Here is a 15711-nt window from a genome sequence, read left to right on the forward strand (position 1 = left end):
ATGAGATACTACGTAAGTAAGACGAGTGATATTAGTTTCGTGACTTGGATAAAATTTGATTCGTTAGATGCGTGACTTCTCTGTTGCAGTTGTGTCTCGCGATCGTTGTCGTTTGCGAAGCGGCAAGAATACCCAGAGTAACCGAGCAACCATATTTTCCGAATTTTCAAGACATTTATCCGAATCGTAATTATCAAACTGAGTCGGTGAATAACCACGATGATGGGCCATTTTTTGGAAACTATAGAGCGCACGAAGGGAACGCAGCTATAGGAAACGAGTTTTACGATCATCGAACTCCCATCGGTGGCCGAGCAAATTTTGTTCATCATCTCACAAGAGGTAACGCGAGAGTATTGTTAATCATTTCCAAAGTTATTAGTAAATCTTTCGTTTTTCAGTTCCGTTCGAAGAATTTAGAGGCCAAGACGCAGTTCCTCGGCATTATGATCGATTTAACCATGCGATTAATTACGATTATCAGTTATAAAAGTTTTATCAAGTTTACGTTGATCTGATGTATATCGAATATAATTAATGCTGCAAACGGATCGAGCTAGCAATCTCTTTATTTCTCCTTGTTCCTTTATATTCAATATATATATAATATATATTGAACGATATATAGGATAATATAGGTTAATATAATAATTTGTGTAAATAACATTATTAGAAAGAAAACAACGACGGGGTAATTATTATGCTAGGCTCTTCTTTTGTTCGATTTTCTTTTTTTTTTTTTATGTACAATACTATTTTGGCTCATGACGTTACGACTTTGGACCATACATACGAGGATACTCCTTCGAGATAGGAGAAAATGAACGTATCCTCCAAAAACGAGTACCTGCTCGATCATGAATCAAGATCATTTGACAGTTAGGACGCTAATACTCTAATCGCGGCGGATGACACCAGTGACACCACCACTGGCGTATAATCTATCAACTATGTCCGACCGTAAAAGCATTGTTTGAAGTAAAATATAGCGAAAGAATCGTCACGGTGGTGGCAAATTCCTTTTGGCATTAGGCATGAAATACACGCGCTCGTACAGTCGCTCACTTTCCTCACGCACCCGGTACGATAGAATTCAATAATAGCGTTAACAATCGAAAAATATTGAAATCGACGAATCACACGACACGCTCGACATGTGTGATCCGTTTCTCATTTATATCTTATAATATGTATAATAAATATATAATATATATATAATATATATACTTATTAATATAAGAACTTGACTAGATCATTTTAGTTTTTATTGACTCCCTTATTTAGTCTAGGTACTTGCTCGTGCGACGACGGAGAGTATGAAGTTACAAGATGTTTCTCTTATAAAAAAATATTCAGGAGAATGAACTAGAGTACGAATAACGCGGTTTGTCTGTTGCTTCCGGTTCTCAGCATACTGAGAACGATAGCTAACGAGGCTTGATCCCAATTCCAGTTGTAATTAACGTTAAGAGCGGATTCTCCGAATACAGCAGCACCTCAACTTTTTCCCAACTTTCTTAGTCAATCTATCGGCCATCACACGTAGCATTCGGTTTTAGGACCCAACTCGTATTCCATTTCCTCGTTGTTGTACATATCCATAACCTAAAATACGTTATTCAAATACATACCTAATACAATTTACGTGATGGCATTTTCTGGACTAGTACAAGGCAAAAGATATTTCATTTACCGCATTCATGTCTTTCTGCAATTCCTCTAGTTGTTTCTCATGAATGAGTTTCAACTTCTCTTTTTCCCTATTTTGAATCAGTTGTGCGATTCTTCTCTCTTCCATAAATTTTTTCGTGTTGTTCTGCTGTTTTTCTCTAAGCCGACCCTCCTTGATTCCCCGAGTCTTCAACGTTTTATCGTTCATCACTTCCCTCATACTTTCTACCGAGAGTCTCGCTTGTCTCGCGTTCATCTCTTTGATCTCGCGCTCGTGTCGTGCAGTAAGTTGCTTTTGCTGGGCCAGTTGAGCAGCCACGCATAATTTTCGCAAGCTATTCCGTCGTTCCTCCAGATGAGAACGTACCAGGTCACGTTCCTCGCGTCGTTGCCTATCCGCCAATCGAGACCATTGAACAGTTTGTTCGGAAACCTCGCGACGAACGGTCGGGTCTCTCGAAAGTTCCGCTTTGCTATTGAAACAAGAAACAAAGAAAACGAAGAAAGCTGAATCTCTCGTCCGAAAGTGCCCGGTAGCGCTAAGAATTGCTCATACTTTTTTCCTTTGATGATCTTCTCTATCGCAGCACAATGTTGTTTCTGGACGGCGAGTTTCTCTTTCTGGTGCCTCTTCTTCAGGGATTCCAATTCCTTTTGCTGTTTCCTCAGTACTTTTTGATATCCTTTTTCTTGTCGCAACAATTCCACCGTTATGGGGTTGAATTTCATTTCCTCTGAGAAAAAAAACGAGCCTGTAAATACGCATGTTCAACGTGGATCGTCTGAATCGTTTACCTCGCGGTTTAGGTACTTCGCGGTGATGAGCAGGCATGGAATCAGAATGTCCTTTACTGTCGCTCTCTTCTATTCCAAGGCCACGCATTTTATTTTGCGACGCATTTTCAGGTTTCTTGTAGGCCCGTGGTGCCGTGAGCGCGTCCATAAATCCTGTGAAATTAAACTCGAATGAAATCACCTGCCCAACGACCGAGAGCGTCGTCGAAGCTCACCTTCGTAGCCATCCGGTACGTAAATCTTGATCTCGATATTACAGAACAGCATTGGCAAGGACATGGGAAAGTTTGCCTCGGTTCGCAGAGATATATGTCGATATCCTGATTGTAGACCGTCTAATGGGACGATTCTTTGTCCTAGCAGCTTGCCGTTGGATTCGTCGTAAACCGCGAATCGCAAGGCTGCTAAATCGGGAAGGACGACTTTCCGAAAGAGAAAAGGTTCTTCATTGTACACGGGATTCAGGCCATTCGCTGGAACTACTCTTGTCCGAAATTCTTTACGAATCGTATCTGTCGGTAGACCGTACATTTCTACTTCCACGTACGTTCCGACTTTCTTATCGGATAAAAATTGACCCGCGATTACCTGCCAATACGAACGCAAATTACCACGAATGTTTTCGAATTACAACACGAATGGAATTGCGAAATACCTGGACGCTACATTGTGTAGCTATTACACCATCCACGGGGCTCTCCGCGAAAGGATCGAAACTTCGATCGGCTCGTCTCATGAAATCTGGTTTCAGTAGGTAACCAGAGGAACCGTTATACTCGAATTTTCCCTGATTCAACTGCATCGGCAAGTCCGCGGTTTGGAAATTTAACGACACCATTTGACAGCCAGCGTTCCAGAAGACCTATTTTCAATGATCGATCGTTGGGACGATACGTGAAAAGGCCATCTGTGTTCGCGATCTATTTGTTGCAAAAATTACCTGTGGCATATAATTCGATGAATCCGCTCGAGTGCCTTTCGGATAAATGCGGCTCATTTGACGCTTGTTATAATTGACGAACTCGATGGCTTGCGTCTTCAAGTAATTCAGGCCAGCGGTTTCCGCGAAGGAAGACATATTGTGATGAATATTCTTTTCTGTACAAGAGGGCACGTACATCAATCTTTTCTCTCTTTTAAGCGCGTTACTGAGGGAAAGCTTTGCCTTACGTTCGGCAATATCGAAGCCCGGGAATTTTATAGGTTGAGCATAGTTGACCATAGAGGATAACCATGGGTGAACATTTGTTGTACTTCCGGTATACGGCTGAACCACCGCTAATTCCAGCGTATCGCCCAAACCTGTGCTAGAACTAGATTGTTGTTGGTTACCAGTCGTCGACGACGCCACGGACTCAGCTGTCGAGACTTCTTCCTGAAAAATAAGCGATTTTTCTTTCGGCAAACCATTTCGTTCTACTCGACATAGAAGGAGGATGTTGCGAGTTACATGCTGATAGTTTTGCCAAGGTTGTTAAAATTACCTTTACCGATTGTTGCTCGACGACCGCTGCCACAGACGGTGGTGCGCTCGCATCTTCCTTGACCTCGTCCTCGATGACAAATTGACCTTGCCGAAATAATTCCAACTCGTGCTTCTCCACCTCGGGTTTCAAACGTTTATTCTTTATAAGAATTTTACGTTTGAGCATGCTGGGCGGTGGTAGGGGCATCCCTGGTTCTAGCTGTTTTATCAAACCATATATCAATATATAATATCTCTTTCTGGTTCCATATCTGATCTTGCGTGTGTAGTTTCTATCTCTTAAAACATGCCTATGTAATTTAATCACGAGTACTCGAACATATTGTACCGAACAGCAGAGATAACCTCCGATAACAATGAGTGGGAGCATGTTATTCTTGTCTATCGATAGAATTCGCGATTTCGATTGACGTATTTAATTTTTTATCGCGAGAATCGATGAAACATTTCGCCGTCGAAGCAACTATCGTAAGATATTGGAGACCGACGAGCAAAACTCACGGGAAATTCTTTGAGAGGCTCCTTGAGAAGCAGGTCTCCTAGAATTTCGTCGCAGTACTTCGCCAGTTTGTATTGTTGCTTCTTGCTGCAGTGGTTTTCGAAGCTAAGAATAACCGGATATTCCGATGTGACGAACGCAGTGTCTCGAACTGCGTAAATAACATCTCTGAAGAGAATGTCGGTGCACATAGCTTTGCCGTGTGTAATTATCGGTTCCTCGTCCTCGCCTTTGCCATCCCAACAATCCAATTCGACGCACCTTCGAGAGGAACAACGCTACGTTCTAATATATCTGGGTAGAGTAACTTTTACTCTCGTTAACCTTACCTACAACCAGCTAACAACACTTGTCTGTACATCTCAACGCTGCTTTTGCCACCAAATTGTCGACCACTCAGATACGTATTGTGACTCGAGTTAATGTAATAATGAGCCAATGGTTGGTCCATATCCATGTAGACGTCCAGCCTGTCCAAGAAAACAGGCGCGTTCTCATCGGACATCAGATACCTTATAAAACCATCTTTCGTCATCGTTTCTGAAAGGACGTGATTGCTTCTGAAAGGATGGCATTTCGCAGGTACAAACTAACTCGAACACGTAGCCGATCGACGATTAAAATTTAGCGGAGAAGGCTACGAAATTTTGAAAGCAAGATATTATGATACATTGATTAAAAATCTTACTTTGATTTCGCGCTATTTCGTTTTGTTCGTAATCGTTTATAATCTCTGACGCCCTCTTCTCGTCGTACAGCGGATATAAGATCTCGTTCAAAGTTGGATCCCGTTGCTTCTCGTTTAGAAACGTGACCAGTTGTTCCAAATTGATTGTGTCCGCTTTGCCCTGGGTGCTGAGAATATTCAATGCAAATAAACCATCGTTTCTGCGTATATTAACGAATCAATCTCGAATAGCGGAAATATGACGTACGAAAATTATACTTCCTGCACTTACATGGATTGAAACAATTCCTCTATGTCATTCCTCGGGCAAATTTTGTGGTAGAGCGCGTAGAATGCGTCGAACGTGAAATCCTCTGGTTCGATGACATCGTTCTACGAAGTCGTAATCAGAGTTTTAATAAACGTACCACAGGATTTTCTGCACGTTGTGTGCAAGTAATTTATTTGTAAATACCTTCCCGCTAGATAGGCCTAAATCGGCGAGGCACTGATAAACAAGCTTTTCCGTTTTTCCAGATGCGAAAGTTCTTGCGACCACTTTCACCGGAACTTTTCCATTTGGATCGATCAACATTCTAAGCCGCATCCAGCTGGAACATGGCAAGGAAGGCTTTACTTTTCAACAATGTTCCGCGTAACTTTCTCGTTTATATTCGAAAAAGCACGAAATCACGAAACGTTTTCTTTTCTCGAAGTAAGAATATCTCGTGTTTACACTCTCTTACTCGATGCAAGTTTCAACATGCAAAGTCGGATATAACAAAAGTTTTCACGGTGGAACTTGGGATGGAAAAGTCTAAAATCAATATCGCGAATAAATAGTCTGCCACCGGAAATTGTTCCTGGCCAATTATTTCATGGCGATCATATTTACGATCAATTGTGTAGGTGTAATTGCATTAGTAAACTCACTGTTTCTTCAAGCACGTAAGCGGGCAAACGTTGTTGGCTTTCACGTTGTGCGTAATCGATCGTACGCCATCCAGCCATATCTGTCATAGGACACAGCAAACACGTGGGCTTATTGATTATGATAATAATTGCTTAACCAATGGATTGGAAAGTTTTTTTTCATGATCGATTTAAATACGCCCTTTTTTTCTAATTTGACGAATGTCGCACGGAGTAATCTTATCACTACCAAGTATTCGATAATTTACAGGTCGATTTACTTCGTTTACTAATTTTTCAGAAGAATGATCAAACAGACGAGATTATATATCGAGTAAATTTACCTTAGCCGTTGCTGGATCCGGACAGACGACATGCTGGTAATTAATATTGGTATAATCTACGCCTGAACAGATGGTTAAACATTTCTCCTCTAACTGCTCTCCGTGTTTCGTGAGAAGCTTGTCGTACAATTTTGGATCCTGAATAAAATTAGAGAATGATCTTCAAATAGTTTACTCGGTCTGGAGCTTAAATAAAATATATATAAAAAAAACGTCGATCGAGTATCCCATTGCTGCTTTTTCTTAAGAGGACATCATATCAGACGTGTTTCTACGTGGAACATCCCAAATATCGAAATATCAAAACACTTGTAAACCCTTGAAATGAATCGCAAACGTTCGCACCACTAGTGCATCGATTGTTACATGCAGTTGCACTCGTCAAATAGATTTTTAAAAATCCAGATATGATACAGTTTCCTTTTTTTTTTTTGTCTCTAACATTCACGTTGCTCAAAGGGAAAGACATTTTTACCTTTGGTAATCCACCGGCGCGTATATCGCTCACTTGGCACAACTCTATCACATCTCCGTCCTATACATAAAATAAAATATGACTCACTGGAATAATTAGATAATATACTCGCATTTCAATTTTCCATACAACGCGTTGCAACGAAAGAGATACAGTCTCTGTTCAGGATATAAGAGGAAAGTGCACTCACCTTTCCTTCGCTTTGCCAATAGATAAAAAACCCATATTCATCGACCTTAAACATGCAGTTTAATTCGAGCTCCGTGTTGTCCTTTTCCTCTGACCACCGATCGAACACGCATCCCTGACGAAGCGCTAGCGGTACCTCGATCTGCCAATTGAACTCGAACCTTTTCGTCATCTTTTTTGCACCAATTTGACCGTGTCAAGTTGCACACACGTCAGGTTTCGTCCAATTCCTATTAACGGTTTAAACAGTTTTATTAAACAATTCTGAAATTGTGACACAGCTTATCACCATCCTACGTTTCATTCGTTTGCAAGCCTCGAAAGAAAGGATTCCCGATCGTATCTACTCGCAAGAGATAAAACACTTTTCGAGTGTAACAGATCTGTAGATTTTGTTCACTCAATGTAATTATTAAATTACTATTAAGTTCGTCTAACCACGTGGACTTCGGTATGAAATTGCCTGAAATTACTAATCACGGTAATTTTAACAAACTGCAAGGTCCGCCGTGTCGTTTCCATCGCACTAGCTCATTACCGATTCCGAAAGGTTACGAAAGCTCCCAAAGATTACGAAAGTCGGCCGCGCGCCGTGGAATACGAAACGATCTGTGCGGTTACTCTTTGATGCTGTTCATTTATTTAAAACGTGCGGCATTACACATGGAGCGCCAATCGATACGTTGGTTCGATTAACTCGCGTATACGTAGTGTGCCCCTTGCCTTAATAGTATTCTCCCAACCTCAATTGAGTGTTAACCTCCGAGAGAATGAACGCAATACGTGCTTTGGCCCCTTTTACCTGCATCAAAATCCAATTAAACGTTGATCTGGTTACGGGAAGCTCCGTTCAACGTGAAACATCCAACGTTAGTTGGCTTTCTAATGGCGAAATCTCGTTTGATAGGGAATCATCTTTGCGGACAAATCGAGCATCGCGACACCGCAAAATCTACGAGAACATCAGTTTTGTTACTATCGACTTCGGAAACACGATTCATGCTAACTTTAACGGCATTTTCTCAGCTTCGAATGCTGGCTGCTCTCTCCAGGGACAGAGTTAACCGAATTTCTCAACCCATTTTTCTTGTATGTACATTGGAAAATTTGCATCTTATGCATTTATATTACCAACATCTGTTCGGAAACGTCTTCTTTGTTCTTCTCACGATGGAATGAAATACGATCGGATCGGTCGAACCGATAGCTCGGATAGAGGATGTTAGATCGTTTAGCAAAGGCCATTCGAAATGGACCGCTTTTGAAATCACGGCACAAGTTACGCTACATAACCGTGAGGTTTTCTGTTTTTTCGAACGGTCGATATTGTATCGAAGCGCAAAGGATTTACTGGCATCGTTGCACTGATTGACCTTTATTCCCTGGCTACAAAGTAGGACGAACCATAGACAGAAACGGCTAGGTGAAAATAGAACGATACTAGAATACACCACGGCCTCTGTATCAGGAAATGTATCCTGAACGATTGGCTATGTTTCACGAGTTCAGAGATGGCTCTTATTATCTTCTAGGTGATTAAAATTCATGTTTGCTAGCACCCGGGCGATACAAAAGAACCCGCTGTAAATGGATACTAAAGTTTTATCTTTTGTGGACGACATCGAAGCACGGAACAAACAACGCAATAAGACGATATAGATCACTTACGACGTTAAGAACGTTTCTTCCTGGCTGGCTTGCACATCTTAGTTTTCTGCTACACCTACGACAAGAAAAATCGAATAAATTTGGTAAATGCAGTTTCGCATATCTCAAAGAAAGAGTCAAAGTCTAAGATTCTATACATAGCAATCGGTATACAAATTGATTTCACGGAACTTTATAATCAAACTTTGGTGGATATTTCACGTCGCTGTCAAACATCGTTTTTCTTTAACTGTTATCCTGTTTCCGGTCAATACAAAGCTGTGCATGTTTCATTCGATCTTTGATACATCAGATTCGTGGAAACGTGCGAAGTATTTATGGACGAAAGTTGAACTAACATCGCTCGATACTAAATTAAATGCAACATACGATATCTCATCTCAATTTTAGTTTTGCCTGGGAGGAGAAAAATCGCAGATAGTGTGTTCGGTACTTACTATCGCTTAAATCGCTTACTATCGAGATTTACTATTGCTATTGTCGCATAAAACTCCGATGTTGACGTTGAATATTACAGAAACGCAGTGCTAACGAAGTGCAATTAATAAAACGTTTATCGCTCGTGCAACACTGACTATCATTCGGTAACTGGATTTATCATTCGCGAACGAGAAAGGTCGAGCACCTATCAATGTCTCTATCGTCTACGGATATCCCGCCCCGTTTTATCGAACATTATCTTAATTGACGCAAAAGGAAGTTTTGTAAAAGTCAGCTAATGACGTCTGGCATTTATATTGAGTACTATGCGTACAAAAATGCCTTCGCGATACGTTTGTATATTATTCCTGCGTAGCTCTGTATTCGTTTAAAAATAAAGCTGAACCCTAAATCTCTAGACATTCCTTACATACCTCAAAGAAGAAGCAACAATGACTATGTACAATGAAACCAAATGTGAGTACAACAAAGGCCGGCGAAATACAAAAGAAAATAAAAGCGAAGAAGACTGTTAAGGAAACGTAACTAAATATCCGAGTGTTAGAATTTTCAGAACGTTCTCTAGTCTGACCCTACTTACAATAAAAAACGATATACTTGACTATAAATATTCAAAGAAAGGCCAAAGCTGATGCTGGTTTCTTTCAATATCGTTAGAGGAATAACACTTACTCATATATTCATCGTCACATCGCTAATCATTAATTATACTTAAAAAAAAGAAAAAAACGTTGAACGTTTCGCAATTGCAATGTAATTTCTAAGAACTAGTAATGCATCGAAGGTTTAATCGATGAAACTTGAAGAAATTGCGCGAGCCGATACAGAGAATTCGTTCGTATAGTTATAGTCGTAGTTGTTTTATTTTATTTCCCCCACGCTCGACTCACCACTACACCGTATACCTCTGTATAAACCGGTTGTAGTACATATATACGGAGACGGTGCGTAAACAGAGGAGCGTTACGAAAATAATGTAGGAGTGCGGCTCGTGCCGGGCTTCTTTTCCTTGGCACGATGAAAACGTTTCTGGCGCCTGACAGTAAACGAATTCCAAGGAAGGGGCAGATGTAACGTAGTATCATAAGCGCGCGATTCTCTTCAGTTTACTTAATGGTAAGTGGTGATCGAGTATTTTGGTCGTGGAAGCGGAAGAACGTAGAATGCCGTAATATCTCGCGTCTTTGTTGATAGTCTACGGCATTGCTGAAACGGCCGATCGTAAAACTTCTCCATAGTAACTTTTTCATTGTATTTGATTAACATATCATTTACAGGTTCAAACATTCAACTACGTGCAAGCCTGTTAACTCTAATAATCCCATTCTTCCGATAATACCAAGTCCATCGTTCAGTTTTAAGTGTATTTAAAAAGGTAATGAGCAAACACGATTAAAGTTATTCGAGACGAAGGAAACTTCGACCTTCTGTGGAGTGAAGTGGTATTGCTGATATAAATAACATTGTTTTATTACAATCTGCGAGTGTTAATTTTAAGAGGCGCACGAACGAAAGCCATTAAACAAGTTATGTATCGTGCGAGCAATCTCGTTGAATCATGAAAGATCCAAGTTATGTGCGTTACACGCTTATGCAATATCACGTAACGCCTTCACCCTGAACTCGCGCACACTGAATGAAATTATTGTACGATAAAAGCTTCCTGCGAATGAATAGAAATCGGAAGCAACAGACTAGACGCGTGTGTTCTATCAGTTTGATGTTTCCACGGCTTCATCCCTCGGCTTCTCACGCCAGGCTTTTAAAATACGGCATTATCTCTGAACTAGCCATTACATGTTACGTACACACGTTCGTAAATACAAGGTAAACGTTTGCACTTTGATAAGTGGAACATGGTGAAAAAATATTTGCACAGCCGACGAATACCGGTGTTACTTGGATTTGGAGCATAGGCGATTACACAGAGAATGGCCAGCGAGAATTTCTTCACGCCCCAGATTAATCGACAAGTGACAGTGGTTCAATTACCGCTTGTGGATCGGTAATTACATAACTTCCGGTGAAGGATGAGTTGAGCAGGCGCGACATTGACCGCTCAATCGCTTAATACGTTGGCCGGTCTCCTCAAGAAGAATGGAAATAAATGAGGGTCATGACCCGTATTGAGCGAGAGTAATGGAAGAGATCTCGCGATTCTTTCAGCCTTCAATTCCAACTATTTCGCAGTTTATTCGTTGTAGACGCTGGTACCTCATAAACTCATAGACACACAGTTCTAATTTGGTTATTTCTGCGTAGAAAAATCTATGATTCGTTAGCAAGTTATTGCGAAGTTTACGGGCCTTGTGAAATTTGGAATTTTTTCTCGAAAAGTTATTATATAAATATTTACAAGTTGTAGGACCTTTAATCGTCTATAGTCTACGTCAACGATGCTACGCGTTTGTGTTTCGTTAACAAGTACGGTCGATATCACGTGGATATTTATAAACCAAACACTTCCAAACAATAGAATAAAATACCTCGATAAACCATGACGCGATTATCTGCGAAAAGAAGGCGAAGCTGAGGTATCGGTCACGACGAAGATATCCGCGAAGGACGGCAATTACATTTCCTCGCGCCTAACAAGCGTAATATCCAAAGCGGCTATTTTCTATACTCGTGTAAAGCCCAATCCCCTCCAGCGAGAAGGTCAGAAGTCAGGAAAAAAGGAGCAGGAAGGGGGAGAGAAGCAGATAAAGTGCTTGATGGTGGGTGACAAGCTAATATCGAGGATGGTAAGGTGGCCGAAGGGACCGACTAGGAGGCAATATCTTGTAATGGATGTGATGTTTCTCGGCAAACTCATTCCATGGAAGGTTGTGCATTTGCCTAACCATTTCTCTACCACGCTTCTGATTCCCTTGACCTCGAAAATCCCTCCGGAGATCTACAATCAGGGTCGTGCGAGTCCTTGCCGTTTTTCCTCTTTTACATTCTTACCTAACGTCTTATCGTACGTTGCTCGCACGACGCAGCTATCAATTAGCAAATCGTGCACTCGTCACGCTTGCCACTTGCTACGATACGTTTATCTGGCTATGTGTTTTACTTTCTAGGAATGTGCGCTCACGAAACAAGTCACAAGCGAAACGCACGGAATGTAATGCTCGTGGGTCAGCACGCATGAGCGGTACGTAAACGCACGGGGAAGACAAACAGAAGCAGGACCGATGGCGAAGAGAAGGAGGAAGGGAGACAGAGGAGCGTTCAGATGAAGAGAGCAATAGGAAACGAGAGAGATGAGGTGATTGGAAACAAAAAAAAGGAATAAAAAAAATAGAAAAAGTAAGGAGAAAGAAGAAAGAAAAGAAAGTACATAGTTTGAGATAACTGGCGGTTGACGAACGCGCGTGTATCTCGTAAATGACGCTCTGTGTTAGCGGTTATCCAATTGACAAAATCCCGTTTATTGCGACAACGTTTCAATTACGTCTCGAGCGAAATGAACGAAACGAATTGATCGAATCGTATACAGCTTCCATACAAATTCGACACGTTCGTTCGCTGCGAAATCGAATACACATCTAGGTCTGTGAATCGTCAATTACGTCTATGCCACGCTCGACGATTCTCTAGCATTCGATTCTACATAAATTTATAAAACGTCGACCGATAGTTTATACGGTTAGCAAGCGTCCAAGGTTCCGGATGAAACGCAATGTGCCTGTGACGTGCAGTAACCATGAACGGTCGTGTACGATGTCGAGCGCGCGCACACACATATACAGAGGCGCGCGCGCGAGTGTTCACAATCACACATGGGCGTACTATGCCGTGAACGAAATTTCTGTAAGGTGTCTTGCCTTACCGTGTGCGAAATTACCGGCTGACTGATGGCAACAGTCCCATGGCGATTCGATTACATTCTATCACGATTCCTCTTGCACCGGTCTGCACACTCGAGTGTTCACGCACTCGATTTCTCTACTTACGAAAAAATAAAAAAAAAAACCAACGAACTTTACAGAAGAAGCGCGCGTTTCTTCGACTCGACACTGAACGCCTTTCAGGCGCGGCGGAAGAAACTGACGGTGCGACACCGTCTGTTGACGGGCAAGCAACTAGCCTGGCTCGATACCGTCCTTTTCTCCTGCGCGCATGTGCCGCCGTGACACAGCTTGCCGCTCTGTCTTCGCTTTTACTCGGTTAGTAAAAACGGTACCTGCCTTTCGAATTGCACGGCAACTATTTCGTGCAATAAATTGTCACGAAATGAAATGAAAGGAGCGATTCCGCTGGTATCGCATTACGCCCAAGAAATATTCGATTTCGTTGCTACTGTTATCACATCGGTGAATACGTAAATGTATTTGTGTCCGAGTAGGAACGGTGCGATTCTACTTCGAGACAGGGCAACGAAATCGTGAAATACTTTTTGAAATGGAAACACTTCTTGAAATGTATATAGAATCTGCGTGTAGATAACGATTGGTTAGTCTGAATATTTGTATAATTCTAATTGGAAAGCGAGAAAGCATACAAGTTGGTTTTTTGGAAAATTAATATTCGAAATTATTTGAAATCGAATAAGCTTCTTATTTAATTTCATGGATTTCTGCGTTCGGATTCGGGCCACGGTTAATCAGAATTAGGATCTCTGTGTATGAAGATCTTGCGGTTTTACGGGTCAAGTAATTCTTCTTATTATCAACATTGAATAGCATTATATAAATTTGTAAGGCTACGGTGAAACGTTCGTTCGGGTGTGAAAGATCTTCACATTATATATTCTACGTTTCTATAAAATCCTCAAATATATTCCAGCAAATAATGGGAGTGTGAATCAGAGGATATAAATACCTTTCTGGTGAATAAAACGAAGACAGCTATCTATACCTGGAGACAGATCATATGTAAATATACCTGCCACTCTGATCTACAGCCACTGTAACAGAAATAAAATAGGAACGCGTTGTATTAACCAAGTATCTGGAGCGAAAGATCAAATGCTTACTTTTCACCTTCTCTTTTGTCACTGATAATCGTCGTTGATAAAAAGCGAAATGTCGCTTCCTCAATTACGCGTTTAGAAGCATATTCTTCAAGTAGTAACATCCAAAAATATGCGTAATTGTTACGAGACAATTAGTTAACCGATTATACATGTGTCTCGTTTTTCCAATCAATTATGACGATCGGTCGTCGTATCACGATCCAGCATTTCTTCTTCTTTCATTATGGATTATGTATACAGTTATCGAGAAAGTTGACATCTGGAATACCAATTTCGTTCATTAACAAAGCTAAAACTTGCTACTTGTGCTGGAACGACGCAACTTTGTTCGTTCAAACGAAAATCTGTTTACTGGAGAAACTAACTTCGCGTTTCCTAATTTTTTGACGTACAACAGAATGCTTCGACGTGCTTCGTTGTGTACCTTAATAGAATGGGAAACTTTGTCACTAAAACCTTTTAGCCCTATATACGAAACTATCCTTTATCCTCGTTACCTAGTAGCGAGTCAAAGTTGTATCGAATCGTATCGAGTTAAGACGACGAGACGCGATGGATAAACCGACGAAAGGTGAAAAGCATTTACAACGGTTATCGGGCGAGTGTACGCTGGAAAACGACGAAAACCCGCAATTGCTGCTGGATAACATCGGCGCGCTCTCTGTGAAGCTTGGCTCGAGTAAACGTCGGTATTCGATATCAGAAATCAGGCGTCGATAAGAACGAATTCACGTGAATTATGAAACGAGATATCGTATCAGCGCGGTAACGACGAGAAATGTCCAAGTAACATCGATCGCTCAGTATACGAAGATGAATGGACTTGGCTTTACGATTCGTATTGGTTTGGTCGACCGAAAATCCCTTTGATCGCTTTGGACGATGACGTGGAGGAATCTTTTACTTGGCCGTTCCCACTTTAGAGGTCGATACAGGTTTGAACAATTTCTTTCGATGGACCATTCCTATTTGTCCGGGAAGAGTCCATACGTCGAATAGAATGACAAATCACCTTCTTTGCGCGTTTTGATCAATATGTCTCTTATCGATGCGTTTGTTTGCAGTACGACTGACTAGTAATCAGTTTCTCAGTTACACAGAAATTTCATGCAACGAAGCTAGATACGAGAGACGGTCGCAGTCTTGAAAAATAAACCAATGTTAGGTAGCAGCTTTTTCCTGTGGAGGATGTACCTTTTCCTGCGGAGGAAGTACGCTCAAACGCAGTGTCCGTAATCCCAGAGAGAATTAAACGGCAGAACGACTCGATGATGTTTTTATACGGCGTCTAAATAACTTACTACAGATTGTAAGACAATCCTCTCGTAATTCATTTTTCCATAAAGACGTCGTGTATCGATGTTACTCGGTTAATCTCGAAGCAAACGAACGATTTAGGCACCCTAGGAATTCGCGGTAACTCAGAAACGTTTCCGCATAAATCTGAATCCGCTTTTCGACTGTAGGAAATTTCCCTCTAGAACAATAGGAATCTCACGTACGCGCGACCGAATATGCGATCAAGATCCATACACTCAAGAAACTCCTGTTCTGTGTGACGTGCGCGGTCCGATTAGTATCCTAATAAGATCTTCCTACGT

General features: G+C 41.3%; 3 protein-coding genes across 12 annotated transcripts in view; 2 read left to right on the forward strand and 1 right to left on the reverse strand.

Annotated features, from left to right (window-relative positions):
* On the forward strand, nucleotides 1–612 carry LOC117163770 (uncharacterized). Its single transcript, XM_033346434.2, has 3 exons — nucleotides 1–12; nucleotides 90–342; nucleotides 402–612. Exons 1-3 carry the CDS (start codon nucleotides 1–3, stop codon nucleotides 488–490), a joined length of 354 nt encoding a protein of 117 aa, XP_033202325.2. The 3' UTR covers nucleotides 491–612.
* On the reverse strand, nucleotides 552–13219 carry LOC117163764 (1-phosphatidylinositol 4,5-bisphosphate phosphodiesterase). 5 transcript variants are annotated; one of them, XM_076621281.1, is made up of 20 exons: nucleotides 12965–13219; nucleotides 8707–8761; nucleotides 7040–7268; nucleotides 6850–6909; nucleotides 6375–6512; nucleotides 6052–6131; nucleotides 5594–5729; nucleotides 5411–5511; nucleotides 5140–5306; nucleotides 4781–4991; nucleotides 4454–4712; nucleotides 3957–4151; nucleotides 3637–3841; nucleotides 3407–3564; nucleotides 3122–3328; nucleotides 2682–3054; nucleotides 2467–2619; nucleotides 2228–2405; nucleotides 1694–2144; nucleotides 552–1605 (listed from the first exon to the last, which is right to left on the reverse strand). In XM_076621281.1, the coding sequence occupies exons 3-20, from the start codon at nucleotides 7208–7210 to the stop codon at nucleotides 1537–1539; spliced, it is 3312 nt and encodes a 1103-aa protein (XP_076477396.1). In that variant the 5' UTR covers nucleotides 7211–7268; nucleotides 8707–8761; nucleotides 12965–13219; the 3' UTR covers nucleotides 552–1536. The 5 variants fall into 5 exon arrangements, with proteins under 5 accessions (XP_076477396.1, XP_033202312.1, XP_033202310.1 ...); XM_033346421.2 differs by having other exon boundaries at nucleotides 3951–4151; XM_033346419.2 differs by having other exon boundaries at nucleotides 3407–3841; nucleotides 3951–4151.
* Nucleotides 10082–15711, forward strand: part of LOC117163765 (uncharacterized) — an 18986-nt gene continuing 13356 nt past the window's right edge. Inside the window, exons 1-3 of one of the 6 annotated variants that reach the window (XM_076621284.1) lie at nucleotides 10082–10263; nucleotides 10425–10522; nucleotides 12213–12400. The gene's annotated coding sequence lies outside the window, so the exon portion shown is untranslated. Of the gene's footprint in view, nucleotides 10264–10424; nucleotides 12401–13920; nucleotides 14085–14877; nucleotides 15046–15711 lie in introns of those variants that run through there. The other 5 variants (XM_076621283.1, XM_033346425.2, XM_033346422.2 and 2 more) reach the window with 5 other exon arrangements.

Source organism: Bombus vancouverensis, chromosome 9 (genome assembly GCF_051014615.1).
Source record: "Bombus vancouverensis nearcticus chromosome 9, iyBomVanc1_principal, whole genome shotgun sequence".
Classification (NCBI taxonomy): Eukaryota; Metazoa; Arthropoda; class Insecta; order Hymenoptera; family Apidae; genus Bombus; species Bombus vancouverensis.

Excerpts from the sequence above, each read along its gene's own strand:
- LOC117163764 (XM_033346420.2), bottom strand. The coding sequence starts at position 7,210 with ATGACGAAAAGGTTCGAGTTCAATTGGCAGATCGAGGTACCGCTAGCG. Across the intron at positions 6,132-6,374 it reads CGGATCCAGCAACGGCTAAG|ATATGGCTGGATGGCGTACG; the intron begins GTAAATTTACTC and ends GTCCTATGACAG. Across the intron at positions 2,145-2,227 it reads AAGATCATCAAAGGAAAAAA|CAAAGCGGAACTTTCGAGAG; the intron begins GTATGAGCAATT and ends TTGTTTCAATAG.
- LOC117163770 (XM_033346434.2), top strand. Across the intron at positions 343-401 it reads TGTTCATCATCTCACAAGAG|TTCCGTTCGAAGAATTTAGA; the intron begins GTAACGCGAGAG and ends TTCGTTTTTCAG.